The sequence below is a fragment of the Pristiophorus japonicus genome, chromosome 8 (assembly GCF_044704955.1).
Source record: "Pristiophorus japonicus isolate sPriJap1 chromosome 8, sPriJap1.hap1, whole genome shotgun sequence".
NCBI classification, from domain to species: domain Eukaryota; kingdom Metazoa; phylum Chordata; class Chondrichthyes; family Pristiophoridae; genus Pristiophorus; species Pristiophorus japonicus.
Window position 1 is genome coordinate 137455135 of NC_091984.1, and position 15781 is coordinate 137470915.

Below are 15781 nucleotides of genomic sequence, written 5' to 3' on the forward strand. Positions count from 1 at the left end.
CCTTGATATTCAACTGCATTACCAATGCTGAATCCCCCACCATCAACATCCTGGGGGTCATCATTGACCAGAAACTTAACTGGACTAGCCACATAAAAATTGTGGCAACAAGAACGGGTCAGAGGCTGGGTATTCTGTGGCGAGTGTCTCACCTCCTGACTCCCCAAAGCCTTTCCACCATCTATAAGGCACAAGTCAGGAGTGTGATGGAATACTCTCCACTTGCCTGAATGAGTGCAGCTTAACAACACTCAAGAAACTCGACACCATTGAGGATAAAGAAGCCCGCTTGATTGGCACACCATCCGCTACCTTCAACATTCACTCCCTCCACCATCAACGCACCGTGGCTACAGTATGTACCATCTATAAGATGCACTGCAGCAACTCGCCACAGCTTCTTCGGCAGCACCTCCCAAACCCGTGACCTATACCAGCTAGAAGGACGAGGGCAGCAGGCGCATGGGACCACCAACACCTGCAAGTTCCCCTATAAGTCACACATCATCCTCACCTGGAAATATATTGCTGTTCCTTCATCATTGCTGGATTAAAGTCCTGGAACTCCCTAACAGCACTGTGCAAGTACCTTCACCACAAGTACTCCAGTGGTTCAAGAATGTGGCTCACCACCATCCTCTCAAGGGCAATTAGGGATAGGCAATAAATGCTGGCATTCCCACATCCCAGAAACGAATAAAAACAAAATTAAACCTGATTGTTAAATTGTGGTCTATTGTGGATATATAATGGCATTCTCTTTACTAAACCTGACTGTTAAATTGCTGTCTATTATAGATATGTCATGTTATTCTCTGTTACTAAACCTGATTGTTAAATTGAGGGCTATTGTAGCTATATGTTGATATTGTTGGGCGTAGATTTTTACTATCAGGGGAGGTGGATCAGTCGCCCGTTACACGCTCCGCCTGATTTTCCTTCACATTGACTATTGCCCACAAGCACAGACATGCAGACAGTCGATCTGCAATGCTGGCTGCCTGTATGAATGTGGACTGATGGCACGTATGCAAATAACTTTGGGCTGTTGGGCCAAAAATCCTCTGCTCATACTGTTCTTGGGGGTCTACCATTTTCTCACAGGGAACGGGGGTGGGAGCTGGGGTGGGGGGGCGGGGCGGCAGCTGCTGTGGAAGTCACCCTCCTGGGCAGTTCTTGTACACCTCCCAACAGCTCGACACAGAGCTGATTTGGCAGAGGCCCAAGAGGAAATCGTTGGCCGAGAAGGAAAATGAGGTGCGGACAGATCTAAAAAGAGAGGAGATAAAATAAGCTGAAAACGGAATGTTAAAAAGTGTCGACAATGTAAAGGACTTTGTCCGCACCAATACAAACGTGATCACATGCACTCAACCAGCTCTTTGTTGTTGGCTCTGCAGGCTTTTCGCGGCCAAGTGCAGTGGCTGCATGGAAGCCGTCGCCCCCACTGAATTCGTCATGAGGGCGCAGAAGAGCGTCTACCACCTGCACTGCTTCTGCTGCTGCGTGTGTGAGCGGCAGCTCCAGAAAGGCGACGAGTTTGTGCTGAAGGAGGGGCAGCTGCTCTGCAAGAGCGACTACGAGAAGGAGCGGGAGCTGCTGAGCCTGGTCAGTCCGGCCGCCTCAGACTCAGGTAACCGATTTCGCCAATCGGCCACGGAGCTATAATCCTCGGCCAACTCCTGTTGATTCCCGAGATGAAATGGTTGTCATATGAAGAAAGGTTGAGCAGATTGAGCCTATACTCATTGGAGTCTCGAAAAATGAGAGGTGATCTTATTGAAACGTATAAGATTCTGAGGAGGCTTGACAAGTTAGATGCAGAGAGGATGTTTCCCCTCGTGGGAGAATCTAGAACGAGGGGACATAGTTTCAGAATAAGGAGTCACCCATTTAAAATTGAGATGAGGAGGAATTTCTTCACTCAGAAGGTCGTGAATCTGTGGAATTCTCTACCCCAGAGAGTTGTGGAGGCTGGGCCATTGAATATATTTAAGGTGGAGATAGACAGATTTTTGAATGATAAGGAGTCAAGGGTTACGGGGAGCGAGCAGAGAAGTGGAGTTGAGGCCAAGATCAGATCAGCCATGATCTTATTGAATGGCGGAGCAGGCTCAAGGGGCCAAATGGCCTACTCCTGCTCCTATTTCTTATGTATGTTCTTTTTTGACAGTACAGCAAAACAATGTGGGGAAAGAGTTGTGGGGGTGGGGGGGGGGGAGGGTGGTGGTGCTGGTTTGAATTGTCTGCATGATAAGAACATAAGAACATAAGAAATAGGAACAGGAGTAGGCCATACGGCCCTTCGAGCCTGCTCTGCCATTCAATAAGATCATGGCTGATCTGATCATGGACTCAGCTCCACTTCCCCACCTGCTCCCCATAACCCCTTATCGCTTAAGAAACTGTCTATTTCTGTCTTAAATTTATTCAATGTCCCAGCTTTCACAGCTCTCTGAGGCAGCGAATTCCACAGATTTACAACCCTCTGAGAGAAGAAATTTTTCCTCATCTCTGTTTTAAATGGGTGGCCCCTTAATATAAGATTATGCCCTCTAGTTCTAGTCTCCCCCATCAGTGGAAACATCATCTCTGCATCCACCTTGTCAAGCCCCCTCATAATCTTATACGTTTTGATAAGATCACCTCTCATTCTTCTGAATTCCAATGAGTAGAGGCCCAACCTACTCAACCTTTCCTCATAAGTCAACCCCCTCATCCCCGGAATCAACCCAATGAACCCTCTCTGAACTGCCTCCAAAGCAAGTATATCCTTTCGTAAATATGGAAACCAATGATGAGGTATAATTCTAGAGTTCAACACTACTCACTGGGTAAGGTCATCGATCTGTCTTTCTCCGTCACTTAGCATTGACTGAAAAAGTTGACCCCAATCAGAAAGGGCAGCATTTATTGCCCATCCCTAATTGCCCTTGAGAAGGTGGTGGTGAGCTGCCTTCTTGAACCGCTGCAGTCCATTTGGTGAAGGTACTCCCACATTGCTGTTAGGGAGGGAGTTGCAGGATTTTGACCCAGCGACGATGAAGCAACGGCAAAATATTTCCAAGTTAGATGGTGTGTGACTTGGAGGGGAACGTGGAGGTGGTGATGTTCCCATGAGCCCACTGCCCTTCTCCTCCTAAGCGGTAGAGGTCGTGGACTTTTGGAGTTTTGTGTCATTGCTATAGCCCAATACTGGATGCCTTAATTGGATTTGAAAGAAACTCTGCTCTCCCAGCGGAGGTAGCTCAGATTGAAGTGAGTTTGGGGCAGGCTCCACTTGACTTCTGAGGTCGGCAGAAGCAAGAACGCCTATAATTTGGCATGACTTTGGACTCGCAAAGGCCATAGAGATGGCTAGGAGGTAGAGCCCCCTTTTAAGCCCGCAGGATTTTGTACATTGTTGTAGCTAGCTGCGCCATACCCGAGCTGGTACCTGATGCTAACTGTGGATGCCAAAGATGGATACTTTCGCAATGGGCTGTCTCAGTGTGTAGCGCTCTCACTTCTCAATTAGAAGGTTGTTGGTTCGAGTCCCACTCCAGAGACTTGAGCACATAATCCTAACTGACACTCCAGTGTAGTACTGAGGCAGTGCTGCACTGTCGGAGGTGCTGTTGTTCAGATGATATGTTAAACCGAGGGCCCGTCAGCCCTCTTGGGTGGATGTAAAAGATCCCATGGCACTATTTCAAAGAAGAGCAGGGGAGTTCTCCCTATGTCCTGGCCATTATTTGTCCCTCAACCAAAATCACAAAAGCAGATTATCTAGTCATTATGTTTGTAGGACCTTGCTGTGCACAAATTGGCTGCCACATTTCCTACATCACAACTGTACTACTACACAAGTTCATCATTGGCTACAAAGTGCTAAAGTGCTTTGGGACGTCCGGAGGTTGTGAAAGGTGCTATAGAAATGCAAGTTTTCCTTTCTTCCTTTCTTTCTTTCTTTCTTTCTCTCTCTCGTTCTCTCTCTTTCGTTCTTTCTTTCCCTTGTGCTTTCTTTTCTTCTGTCGTTCTTTCCCTCGTTCTCTCGTTCTTACTCTCGTTCTTTCCCTCGTTCTTTCTCTCGTTCTTGCCCTCGTTCTCTTGTTCTATCTCTCGTTCTTTCTTTCTTGCGAGTGCTGCAGATACTGTCAGTGATACTTGAAGGTGGGCATTGATCCGTCTATTTTAGATTCATTAATGCAATATTGGCAGGAATTTGGTGTGGTGGAGCACTGGCACGAACAGATCGTGTGTTTGGAAATTTCCCTTAACATCTTTTTCCTGGCACATGCATCCCTCAGTTTAACAACGGGCACGCCTCAGCCCTTTCAAACAGAAACACTGTTCGATGGTGGTAGAATTGAATGCATCAAATGGAAGAAACATAACTGTTGGCAGGAATTTACAGGAAGGGCACCGCTGACGATAATTGAAAACAATTGGCATTTTTTAACTTTGTGGTGACTTTGAAGAGTCACTCCTTGAAGTATTGATATATGAGGAGGAGGTGGAGTTCTCTGAAAAATGCACACCGGTCCAAGAACAGTCCATGTACCAACTGTAGCAGCTTGGCTTCATGAGGCTTTATTGCAATGCTCTCCTAGTCAGCCTCCCACCTTGCACCCTCCGTAAACTTGAGCTCATCCAAAACCCGTATCCTAACTCGCATAAAGTGTTGTTCACCCATCACAGATGTGCTCCTGGTCCAGCAACGTCTCAATTTAAAATTTCTCATCCTCGTGTTCAAATCCCTGCATGGCCTCACCCCTCCCTATCTCTGTATCCTCTGCCAGTCTCCGAGATCTCTGCGCTCCTCTAATTTTGGCCTCTTACGCATCCCCGATTTTCAGCGCTCCACCATTGGTGGCTGTGCCTTCAGCTTTCTTGGCCCATGCTCTGGAATTCCCTATCTAATCTTCTCTGCCTCTATACTCCTCTCTCCTTCTTTAAGACGCTCATTAAAACCTACCTCTTTGACAAAGCATTTGGTCACATGTCCTAATATCTCCTTATCTGCCTCTCTTGGCATTCTCCGAAGGGCCCACCTTCAAGCAGCAACCCCAACTATCCCATCCTACTCTGTCGCCGAACTTCCCGCCCAGCGCGGCCACTAATCTTGCAAATCCCCTTGCCGTTCAACACATCCCTTCTAGTGCTGACTCATGCACGATAGCAGTGGCCAACCGTCACTAATCCTCTCTGCATCTCCCCCCAGAATGTCTGTTAACTTGCAAACAAGGCCCTTGCCATCCATGAGCTTATCATGGATGATGGAATTGACATCATGGTCCTGATGGAACTTGGCTGTGGGGTGATGATGCCTCACCTTTAACTGAAGCCTCCCCGCCCGGCTATACCTTCCACCACTTGCCCCGCTCAGACCACCGTGGTGGCGGTGTTGCTTTCATCAGCAAATCACACCTTGGTCTGTCCCCCTACTCCAGCACTATCTCCTCCTTTGAACATCCCATCTTATTCCACCCTCTCACCTCTCATTTAAAATTCTTGTTCTCTATCACCCATCCAAGTACCATAAAATTTTATCACTGTGATATCTTCACTGCTTTCCTCCCTCAGCCTCTGCACCAAGCGACTTCTTGTCCTCGGTGATTTCAACCTCCATCTCAATTCATTGTGCTGTCGCTCTCCTCTGAGTTCACGAGCCTCCTGTTCTCCCTTAATCTCACCATCCATGTAAACTCCCCAACCCATATACACGGCCACCCCCTTGACCTTTCCATCTCTCATGGCCTCACTACTCCCATCGTGCCAATTGCAGAAAAGGTAATCTCTGACCACTTCCTCGTTTCACTTTCCACCCACATTCTCCTTCCCACCTCTCCCAACTCTTTCCCAACTTTCTTACAACTGCGCTTATGAAATCCCAACTGTCCAGCCTTTGGCCCTCCATTCACCATGACATTTCTGCAGCTACCGATCTGCTCAATTGCACCCTCACCACCTCTCTGATGCCCTAGTCCCTGTTAAAACAATGACTCTTTCTCACCATGGCCATTGCCCCTGGTACGACCATCATCTTCACTCCCTTAAGTCCAAGGGACATAGACTTGAACGGATATGGCATTTAACTGGTTTAGCCATTCACCGATAGATCCGGCTGGGTCACATAAAGCACTATCGGGTCCTGCTCTCGTCTGCCAAAATAACTCACTATTCCAGAATCATTCTGTAATGTAAAGATAAACCTCGGGTTCTATTCTCTTAACCATCATCTTAAACCCGTCTCCCCTGTCTCCTCCCTCACCTCCAACAACAAGTGTGAGGAGCTCATGGACTTCTTTGCCTCAAAGATTGAGAGCATCCAGTCAGCCGCCTCTGCCACTTCCCCTCCTTCTCTGAGCCCACTGGGCCAAACTTCCTCTAAGGTTGCCTCCTGTCCTAGCCCTGAACTCGCATCAGTTTCTCTCCGATCACCCCTCATAACCTCTCCAAGCTCATCTTGTCCATGAGACCCACTTCCTGCTTCCTCGACTCTATTCCCACCAAACTGCTGATGATCCAATTTCCTTTTCTTCCTGTAGCTGATATTGTTAATGGTTCTCTCTCCTCAGATGCTGTCCTCCTCTTCCTCAAATCTGCTGTCATCACCTCTCTCATCAAGAAACCAACCCTTCACCCTCCATCCTTGCAAATGACTGCCCCATCTCCAACCTCCCTTTCCTCTCCAAAGTCCTTGAACATGTTGTCACCTCGCCCATTTTTCCTGCAACTTTTGAATCCTTCCAATCCGGTTTCTGCGCCTGCCACAGTCCTAAAACGGCTCTCTTCAAAGTCACAAATGACATCCTTTGTAACTGTGACAAAGGCAAACTATCCCTCCTCGTCCTTCTTGACCTGTCTGCAGCCTTTGACACAGTTGGCCACTCCATCCTCCTCCAACACCTCTCCACCATCGTCCAGCTGGGCGAGACTGCACTTACCTGGTTCCATTCTTATCTATTTAATTGCAGCCAGTGAATCACCTGCAAGAATGTTTCCTAATTTCACTCCTGAATGGTCTGGCTCTAATTTTTAGACTATGCCCCCTAGTCCTAGCATCCCCAACCAGCGGGAATAGTTTCTCTCCAACTACTCAATCTGTTCCCCTTAATTTCTTGAAAACTTCGATTAGATCACCTCTTAACCTTCTAAATTCTAGGGAATACAACCCTAATTTGTGTTGTAACTTCTCTCCTTGTTACTTAATGCTTGAAGTCCGAGTATCATTCTGGTAAACCTACGCTGCACTCCCTCCAAGACCAATATATTCTTTCTAAGGTGTGATGCCCAGAACTGCTCACAGTACCGTTTTGGTCATATGATAGTTTTTTTTTACATTAATGGTCCTTTTTTGTACTAAGCTCTCCCTAGGCTTTCCCTTCCCTTTAACTAAAATTTATTTTACATAAGAACATAAGAACATAAGAATTAGGAGCAGGAGTAGGCTATTCAGCTCCTCAAGCCTGCTCCGCCATTCAATGTGATCATGGCTGATCCTCCATCTCAACTCCACTTTCCTGCACTGTCTCCATATCCCTTGATTCCTTTAATATCCAAAAATCTATCGATCTCTGCCTTGAATATATTCAAAGACTGAGCCTCCACAGCCCTCTTGGGTAGAGAATTCCAAAGATTCACCACCTTCTGAGTGAAGAAATTCTCCTCATCTCAGTCCCAAATGGCTGACCCCCTATTCTGAGACTGTGACCCCTGGTTCTAGACTCCCAAGCCAGGGGATCTACCCTGCATCTACCCTGTAAGAATTTTGTATGTTTCAATGAGATCACCTCTCAGTCTTCTAAACGCGAGAGGATATAAGCCTAGTCTACTTAATCTCTCCCCATAGGACAATCCCCCCATCCCAGGAATCAGTCTGGTGAACCTTTGTTACACTCTCTCTATGGCAAGTATATCCTTCCTAAGGTAAGGAGATCAAAACTGTGCACAATACTCCAGGTGTGGTCGCACCAGCGTCAGAGTCAATGGCCTGCACCCAGTATCAAAGGAAGAACTTGCATCTTTCACAACCTCAGGACATCTCAAAGCGCTTCACTTTAGAAGTGTAGTCACTGTTGTAATGTAGGAAACGTGGCAGCCAATTTGCTCATAGCAAGCTCCACAAACAGCAATGTGATAATGATCAGATAATCTGTTTTCAACAACAACAACAACCTTTATTTATATAGCGCCTTTAATGTAGCAAAACATCCCAAGGTGCTTCACAGCAGTATTATGAGCCAAAACTTGACACCGAGACACATAAAAAGTAGTTACGGCAGATGACCAAAAGGGAATTTGAGAGTTAGGGCCCAGGCAGCTGAAAGCATGGCCACCGCTGGCTGAGCGATTATAATCAGGGATGTTCAAGAGAGCAGAATTAGAGGAGCGCAGATATCTCAGGGGGTTGTGGGACTGAAAGAGATTTCAGAGATAGGGAGGGGTAAGGCCATGGATGGAATTGTAAACAAGGATGAGAATTTTGAAATCAAGGCATTGCTTAATCGGGAGCTAATGTAGATCAGCGAGCACAAGGGGTGATGAATAAGCGGGACTTAGTGCGAGTTAGGACACGGGCAGCCGAGTTTTGGATGACCTCAAGTTTACGTAGTGTAGGATGTGGGAGGCTTGCCAAGAGTGCATTGGAATAGTCGGATCTGGAGGTAACAAAGAGAACTCACTGCTCTTCTTGAAATAGTGCTGTGGAATCTTTTTACATGCATTTGAGAGGGCTGATAAGGCCTGGGTTTAATGCCTCTTCTGAAAGGCAACACCTCCAACAGTGACAGCGCTCCCTCCACACTGCATTGAAGTATCAGCCTGGATTATGTGCTCCGGTTTCTGGAGTGGGACTTGAGCTCACAACCTTCTGACTGAGAGGCGAGGGCACTACGCCCTGAGCCACTGACCAACCGCTGTTGTGCAACTGGCAACCGGGGAGATGCTGCTTGGATGAATAGCCTGATTGATGTCAGCATATTGCGGACTTTATTCCAGTGGGAGTCACATAGCAAAAGGGCAATCTGACCATGAAAGGACCTTGCACATAGTGGTACTCCACACCATGTGCTTCACAGCCGAGCTGATGGCCTTTCACAGCCCTCTGCTAAAAGCCAAATTAAGACCCGCATGTTTTTCTCTTAATTCTTCCCCCCCCCCCCACCCTCTCTTTTCTGATTTAAAGTAAGCAGAATATCAAAGAAGGTTTAAAAGTGCAAGAGAGTGCATCTCAAAGCCACTTTTTATGAGAATATAAGAGATGAGAGGTGGTTCTCTGGAGGCCCATATGCTGCCTCTAATCCCGGCAGCCTCAGATTTAATCATTGCTTTCACCCAGTATGAAGAGACAATCCTGGGTAAACAAAGGCCTACCAGGAGGAGTACAATTTCCAATTAAAGATCACTAACACCTCCCTCTCTCTCTTAGTGATGCCTGTGAACCAAGGTCTTTATTAATTTTGGTGGGTGGTGGGGCCGATTCTTAGTCAATGGCTTCTTGTACAGGCATCGGTCCTTTTTTTATGGAGGATTGACTAAAGAGGCGAGTGTATCGGTGGCCTCTTTCCCCTCAGCGCTGTAGAATGGGGGACTTCCAAAGACAACTTAATTAATGTTTGCGTTCTTGTGCATCGATAGAATAAATGTTATACGCACAGCTGGTCCCCTGTTTAGCCAAATGCGAGGCCTGTCACACACGAGGGGTAATCCGAGCTCTGTTTACATGAGAAATACCTGCCTGTGGAAATGAAACTTCTAAACCTTCCCCCCTGCCCCCTCCCCTTAAACACCGTTGATCCAGCGAAGCTGCTCCTGCCTGTCTGGGTATCGGTGTGTGTTGTCACTCTGCTGCAGAAAAAATAAAAAAGAAGTTGCCCTCTATATTAATGCGATCCGTCGAAGTCTGAGATTGATAAGGACTACGGCTTGAATTTGAAATTCAAATGGCTAGATTTTCGGTTGCCTAACGCCTCAGTTAGCGGCCAGAGTCAGCGTTAATGGGAGCATAAGAGGTTACCGACCGGGAGCGCAGCGTTTAGCACGCCAATCCAAAATTCATTAGAGGCTCACCGGGGACACAAACCAGTGGCGAAAATTTGGTGCAGCCGCCTAATTTAACAACGCCTGGAAAAACAGTGGGTACAGGCTTGCAGAGTCGTTAACTGGTGGCTATTTAAAGAGATGAGGAAGCGCTTCCCTCGGAGGTCACAGTTAGTGCAGTGTTTGCACACAGCACGGTGCATGAGCCTCCGAGTTTGCAGCGGCAGGCAGAAATAAGAGTTCAGCTTGAGAAATAGTGATTTTGAAACTTTAATGGGTGCATGACTAGACTGTGCCTTTAAGACTCGACTTTTCTCTGGATCTGAATCGGAGTTTGGCGCATGCGCAATGACTCGGTTAAACTTAACGATGGCACTTTCGTTAGCATCCCCCCAGCTTTGGTGTGTAATGGCTGATTTAGCACCCCTGTCAGCTCTTCGACCAATTCTGACGAATTTCTGGGCGGGAGGTGCAAACTTTTTCAAGGCGCTAAAAGTACTGCTTCGCCTGGATTAGCGCCGCGACCGGACTAATCCTGCATTGTGTGCGAAGCTGGCACGAAATGTTAATTTATTTTTCCTTTGCCCTCCCCCTTAATTACCTGAAGTTGGTGATGCCTTGCTTGGGGTATAGTTGTGTACGTACCGGGAATCCTTCAGTACCACGCCCCAAGCGTATGTTATTCATGTCTCAGCCTTGACTGTGGGTATCAGCAGGCCATTCAGTTGTAGGCTCTTTCTAAAGGTCTTTCTGATTTTGTTAAACAGAGCACACCAGAGATAAAGTTACCCACTCTCATTAACAAACTATCTAAAGTATCCTGACTGTAACAATTTGAGGCTGGATTTTCAGCTTTGATGATTTCGGGGCGGTAATGGCGGCGGGGCGGTAAAGTTTGTGCCTGGGAACAGTTTGTGCCTCAGTCAGTAACATTGGGCAGCTGGGCCCTGAGTCTGGGGTGCAGCGCTAAGGGAGGCCTTGTACACCTCTCTTGGGCGCTAGCATGGGAAAATCCCGAGCTAAAGAGCCGGGCTGGGAGCGCTCCAAGAGACGCCTGTGGGGGAAACCTGAAAAAAAACACAAAAACATTCCCAAAACATTGCCCACACCACCACAACATAAATCGCAAAGAAAGTTAAAAGAAAAATCAATCACTTACCCGAGGACAGCATTACTCACCTCTCTGCAGTTGGTATTGTTGGACTGCCCGATTTCCCAGGCGCTCACTGCAGGGCGCGTTGCAGGGCGTACGGGTTGGACAGGAGTCAAACAGCGTGCCGGTGCTACAACCAGGGGTGTTGCACAACGGGCGCAGCTCTTCCAGGTGGTGCTATTCCGCGCCGCTTCTAAACCAGCCCCAAAAACCCCCCATGAGGCGCCAGAGGCTGATCGCCCACCCAGGAGACCTCACCGACGTCATTGCTGCCAATCCGGGGCAAAAACCGGACCGCAAAGGACTGGAATATCTGCCCTTAAATTGTCTATCCTTTCAGCAGCAGGTAAAAGTTCCCATGGCCATAAACAGCAAGGGAGTTCTCCCTACCCTCCTGGCCAATATTTATCCCTTAGCCCACATCACTAAAACAAGGTAATCTAGTTGTTTATCTCATTGCCGTTTGTTGGATTTTGCTGTGTGCAAATTGGCTGCTATGTTTCCTACATTACAAGAGTAGCTACACTTTAAATGTATTTATTGGCTGTAAAATGCTTTGGGACGTATTGAGGTTGCGAAAGGTGCTTTACACAGAATGTTCAGCATAGAAACATGCCATTTGGCCCAACAGGTCCATGCTCATGCTAACTGGAGGCGCAAACGACCCGAATTTCTCCCCAATGTCTTTTACTCATTTCATTGATTTGCTTACATATTTGTTCTGCCACCTCCCTTCCACTATTAGGTGGTCTATTAACGTGATCAATCCCTTCTTACCTTTGATCTCAATCCTTTTGGATCCTGGTTCTATCTTTCTGTTAGTTATGCCCCATATTGTTGCTTCCATAACTTATGATGATGATCTCTAATTAGCTCCGTTGTGCGGACCACATTGTCCGCATGCCCGACACAAGACTCGCAAAGCAAGCGCTCTACTCGGAACTCCTACAAGCGAGTCCCAGGTGAGCAGAGGAAACATTGCAAGGACATCCACAAAGCCTCCTTGATAAAATGCAACATCCCCTCTGGCATCTGAGATTCCCTGGCCCAAGACCGCCCTAAGTGGAGGAAGAGCATCCGGGAGGGCGCTGAACACCTCGAGTCTCGTCGCAGAGAGCATGCAGAAATCAAGCTCAGGCAGCGGAAGGAGCGTGCGGAAAACCAGATTCCCCACCCACCCTTTCCCTCAACCACTGTCTGTCCCACCTGTGACAGAGACTGCAATTCCCGTACAGTCAACTGAGAACTCACTTTTAGAGTGGAAGCAAGACTTCCTCGATTCCGAGGGACTGCCTATGATGATGATGATCTCTAATTAGAGCAGCCACCCACCCTCCCCTTCTTCCTTCCCAATCCTTTCTAAATATTTAATTGCCAGTCCTATTCTGTATGTAGCTGTGTTTCAGTGTTCCCGACTGTATCTAGGTCCACCTGATACATTATTGACTCCAGTGCCCCCGTTTTATTCTGGACGCTATGTACATAGATGTGCAGGCAATTTAGTTTGTTATTATTAGTCACTCCTCTACCTTGATTTTTATCAGTCTTTTTATACTTCTGTTATCGATCTGTATTTGTTCCCTGACCGTTTATGTTAGCTTTATTCCCCACCGTATTCTCAGTTCTCCCGGGGATGGGCAATAAATGCTGGCCTTGCCAGCAATGCCCACATCCCGTGAACGTACATCCTATTTATTTATCTTCCTAATTGTTTTTTGAGTTCTTTCCTAACATCTTTGTATTTCCTTTTGTCATTCTCTCCTTTACTATCTATATATTTAGACTGTATATTCTATGTAATGCCATGTTAAAAGAAAAGAATCCTTTTTCTTTATTCTTACTGGTTTAAAATCCTATCCACAGCCCTATTTATACCTTCCGCTAAGATTCTAGTTGAGATGCAACGGTACAGCCCTCTCCTGTCCCTGTGCAGGAAATGCTATATAAACACAAGTTCTTTCTCTAGCACAGTTTCTGTAAGCAGTTGCACACTCCTCGCCCTTTCCTCCCAAAGTAGTAATCCTGTCTCCCTTGGGCAAACGGCGAGTTGTATCACACTCCGCCAAGTGTTTGGATGACAGATCTGTCGGCAAACAGCCTGCCTCCCATTCACACGCCCATTTAGCTCTGTATTGTTCCAGTGCCGGGATCGATTGCTTACTCTATTTTGTGATGTGCCGTCGGCCCGTTGTACCCATCGGATGGTGCCGTTCCCTTGGGTTAACACTCGCTTCCAACAGCTAGTTTACTTGAGGGGGTGAATTCTTGAGAGAAGAGTCCAATCAGTTCTCAAAGGGCTGAATGTTGAACAGACTCTTGTACGAGGCCCATTCTATGCTGGGCCCCCGGGGGAACTGAAATCCCATTGGCACCTGTGATCATTCAAAGCTTGTCTCCCTCAGGTAAGTGAGGAAACCCGAGTGTTACCTGAGAGATCCAGAGCAGCGAGGAATTCAGTCCGTCGCAGGCAATTCACCAGCAAGCGGTGACTCTTCACCCTCTTCTGGCATTAATGTTGCCATTACAAATGAAAGAAAAGACTTGCATTTATATAGTGCCTTTCAGGACCACCGGACGTCACAAAGCACTTTACAACAATGACGTACTTTTGGAGTGTAGTCACTGTTGTAATGTGGGAAACGCGGCAGCCAACTTGCGCACAGCAAGCTCCCGCAAACAGCCATGTGATAATCTGTTTTTGTTATGTTGATTGAGGGATAAATATTGGCCCCAGGACATCAAAATAGTGCCATGGGATCTTTTACGTCCACTTGAGAGGGCAGATGGTGCCTCGGTTTAACGTCTCACCCGAAAGACAGCACCACCGACAGTGCAGCATGAACATGGGGCTGACTCGCTGGTGACGGCTGGCATGGAATGCACAATCCCCAAAATGATATTAGAAATGAAAGAGGATGGTGTAACATCTGCTTCTGTCCCCGATTGGAGGACAAGTGGACCTCGGTACAGAAACCAGGCAAGAGGCAAGTGCAGTTCTCCTGGTGACCCAGCCAGCATTCCTCCTTTAGCCAGCCACGGTCACTAAAATAGATTAACCGCCCCTTCGTCCCGGCGGTGCTCATGGGATCTTGCTGAGCACACATTAGCTGCCCTGTTAGTCTGCACAACAGTAATGATTCTGTGTCAAAGTAATTCACTGCACCTGGAGCACTTGGGGCTGTTTCTCAGATGCGATGAGATGCTGTGGAAACGCAAATCTTTTTTTTTCACCACTGATGTCAGGGACTGTGAAAGGTGTAATATAAATGGGGTTGATTCATTTAACGGGGATCCACCGATTGTGAAAGATTTTGATTTGTCTTGACGGTGTAAAAGGTTCTATATAAATGGCGGCTCATTCAAAGGAATCCTTCACACACACAGTTAGCAGCTGGGGTGGCCTCCAGTTGGGTAATGGGGGCAAAGACATTGGGAGTCATTCAGGAGGTAGTTGAATACTGTGATGGGAGGAGGAAACCATCGGTGTCTGTGGAATGATCTGTTAGATAGACCGAACCACCTACTTCCTATGCATTTATCTTTACGAACGACAATTGTTTCAACCGGACAGTGAGGAAGTGGCGTAGTAGGCAACGTGGTTTGCATAAACCAGGGAGGGTGACGTTCCATCACAAAGCAAACATAATCCCCATTTAAACCATGTTTGCATTAATATTATTTGGTGAACTATTCCACTGGTTTCACGAGGAGCGGTGTGACCAACACAAATCTCTCTCAGGTCAGGTACAGCACTGGCCAGATACTCTGTAAAGCTCCCTCTGCTCTTGTCTTGAAGGAGCATGAACTCCAATACACCAGTGGAACAAGAAAAAAATGTGAACTGTGCTAACTGTTGTAATGTAGGAAATGTGGTAACCAAATTGCACACAAGATCCCACAAACAACAAAGTGATAATACATAAGAACATAAGAAATAGGAGCAGGAGTAGGCCATATGGCCCCTCGAGCCTGCTCCGCCATTTAATACGATCATGGCTGATCGATCATGGACTCAGGTCCACTTCCCTGCCCGCTCCCCATAAACTTTATTCCCTTATCGTTTAAGAATCTGCCTCTTTCTGTCTTACATTTATTCAATGTCCCAGCTTCCACAGCTCTCTGAGGCAGCGAATTCCACAGATTTACAACCCTCTGAGAGAAAAAAATTTCTCCTCATCTCAGTTTTAAATGGGAGGCCCCTTATTCTAACATTATGCCCTCTAGTTCTAGTCTCCTCCATCAGTTCCTATCGAGTGGAGGGTAGCCAATGTAACCCCACTTTTTAAAAAAGGAGGGAGAGAGAAAACAGGGAATTATAGACCGGTCAGCCTTACCTCAGTAGTGGGTAAAATGATGGAATCAATTATTAAGGATTTCATAGCAGTGCATTTGGAAAGATGTGACATGATAGGTCCAAGTCAGCATGGATTTGTGAAAGGGAAATCATGCTTGACAAATCTTCTGGAATTTTTTGAGGATGTTTCCAGTAGAGTGGACAAGGGAGAACCAGTTGATGTGGTATATTTGGACTTTCAGAAAGCTTTCAACAAGGTCCCACACAAGAGATTAATGTGCAAAGTTAAAGCACATGGGATTGGGGGTAGT

At 46.9% G+C, this 15781-nt stretch overlaps 1 protein-coding gene across 1 annotated transcript in view; it reads left to right on the forward strand.

Annotated features, from left to right (window-relative positions):
- LOC139269167 (LIM homeobox transcription factor 1-alpha-like) overlaps positions 1–15781 on the forward strand; it is a 495303-nt gene that overhangs the window by 407839 nt on the left and 71683 nt on the right. Inside the window, exon 5 of the mRNA XM_070888268.1 lies at positions 1401–1633. Coding sequence (XP_070744369.1) covers positions 1401–1633 — 233 coding nt within the window. The remainder of the gene's footprint in view (positions 1–1400; positions 1634–15781) is intronic.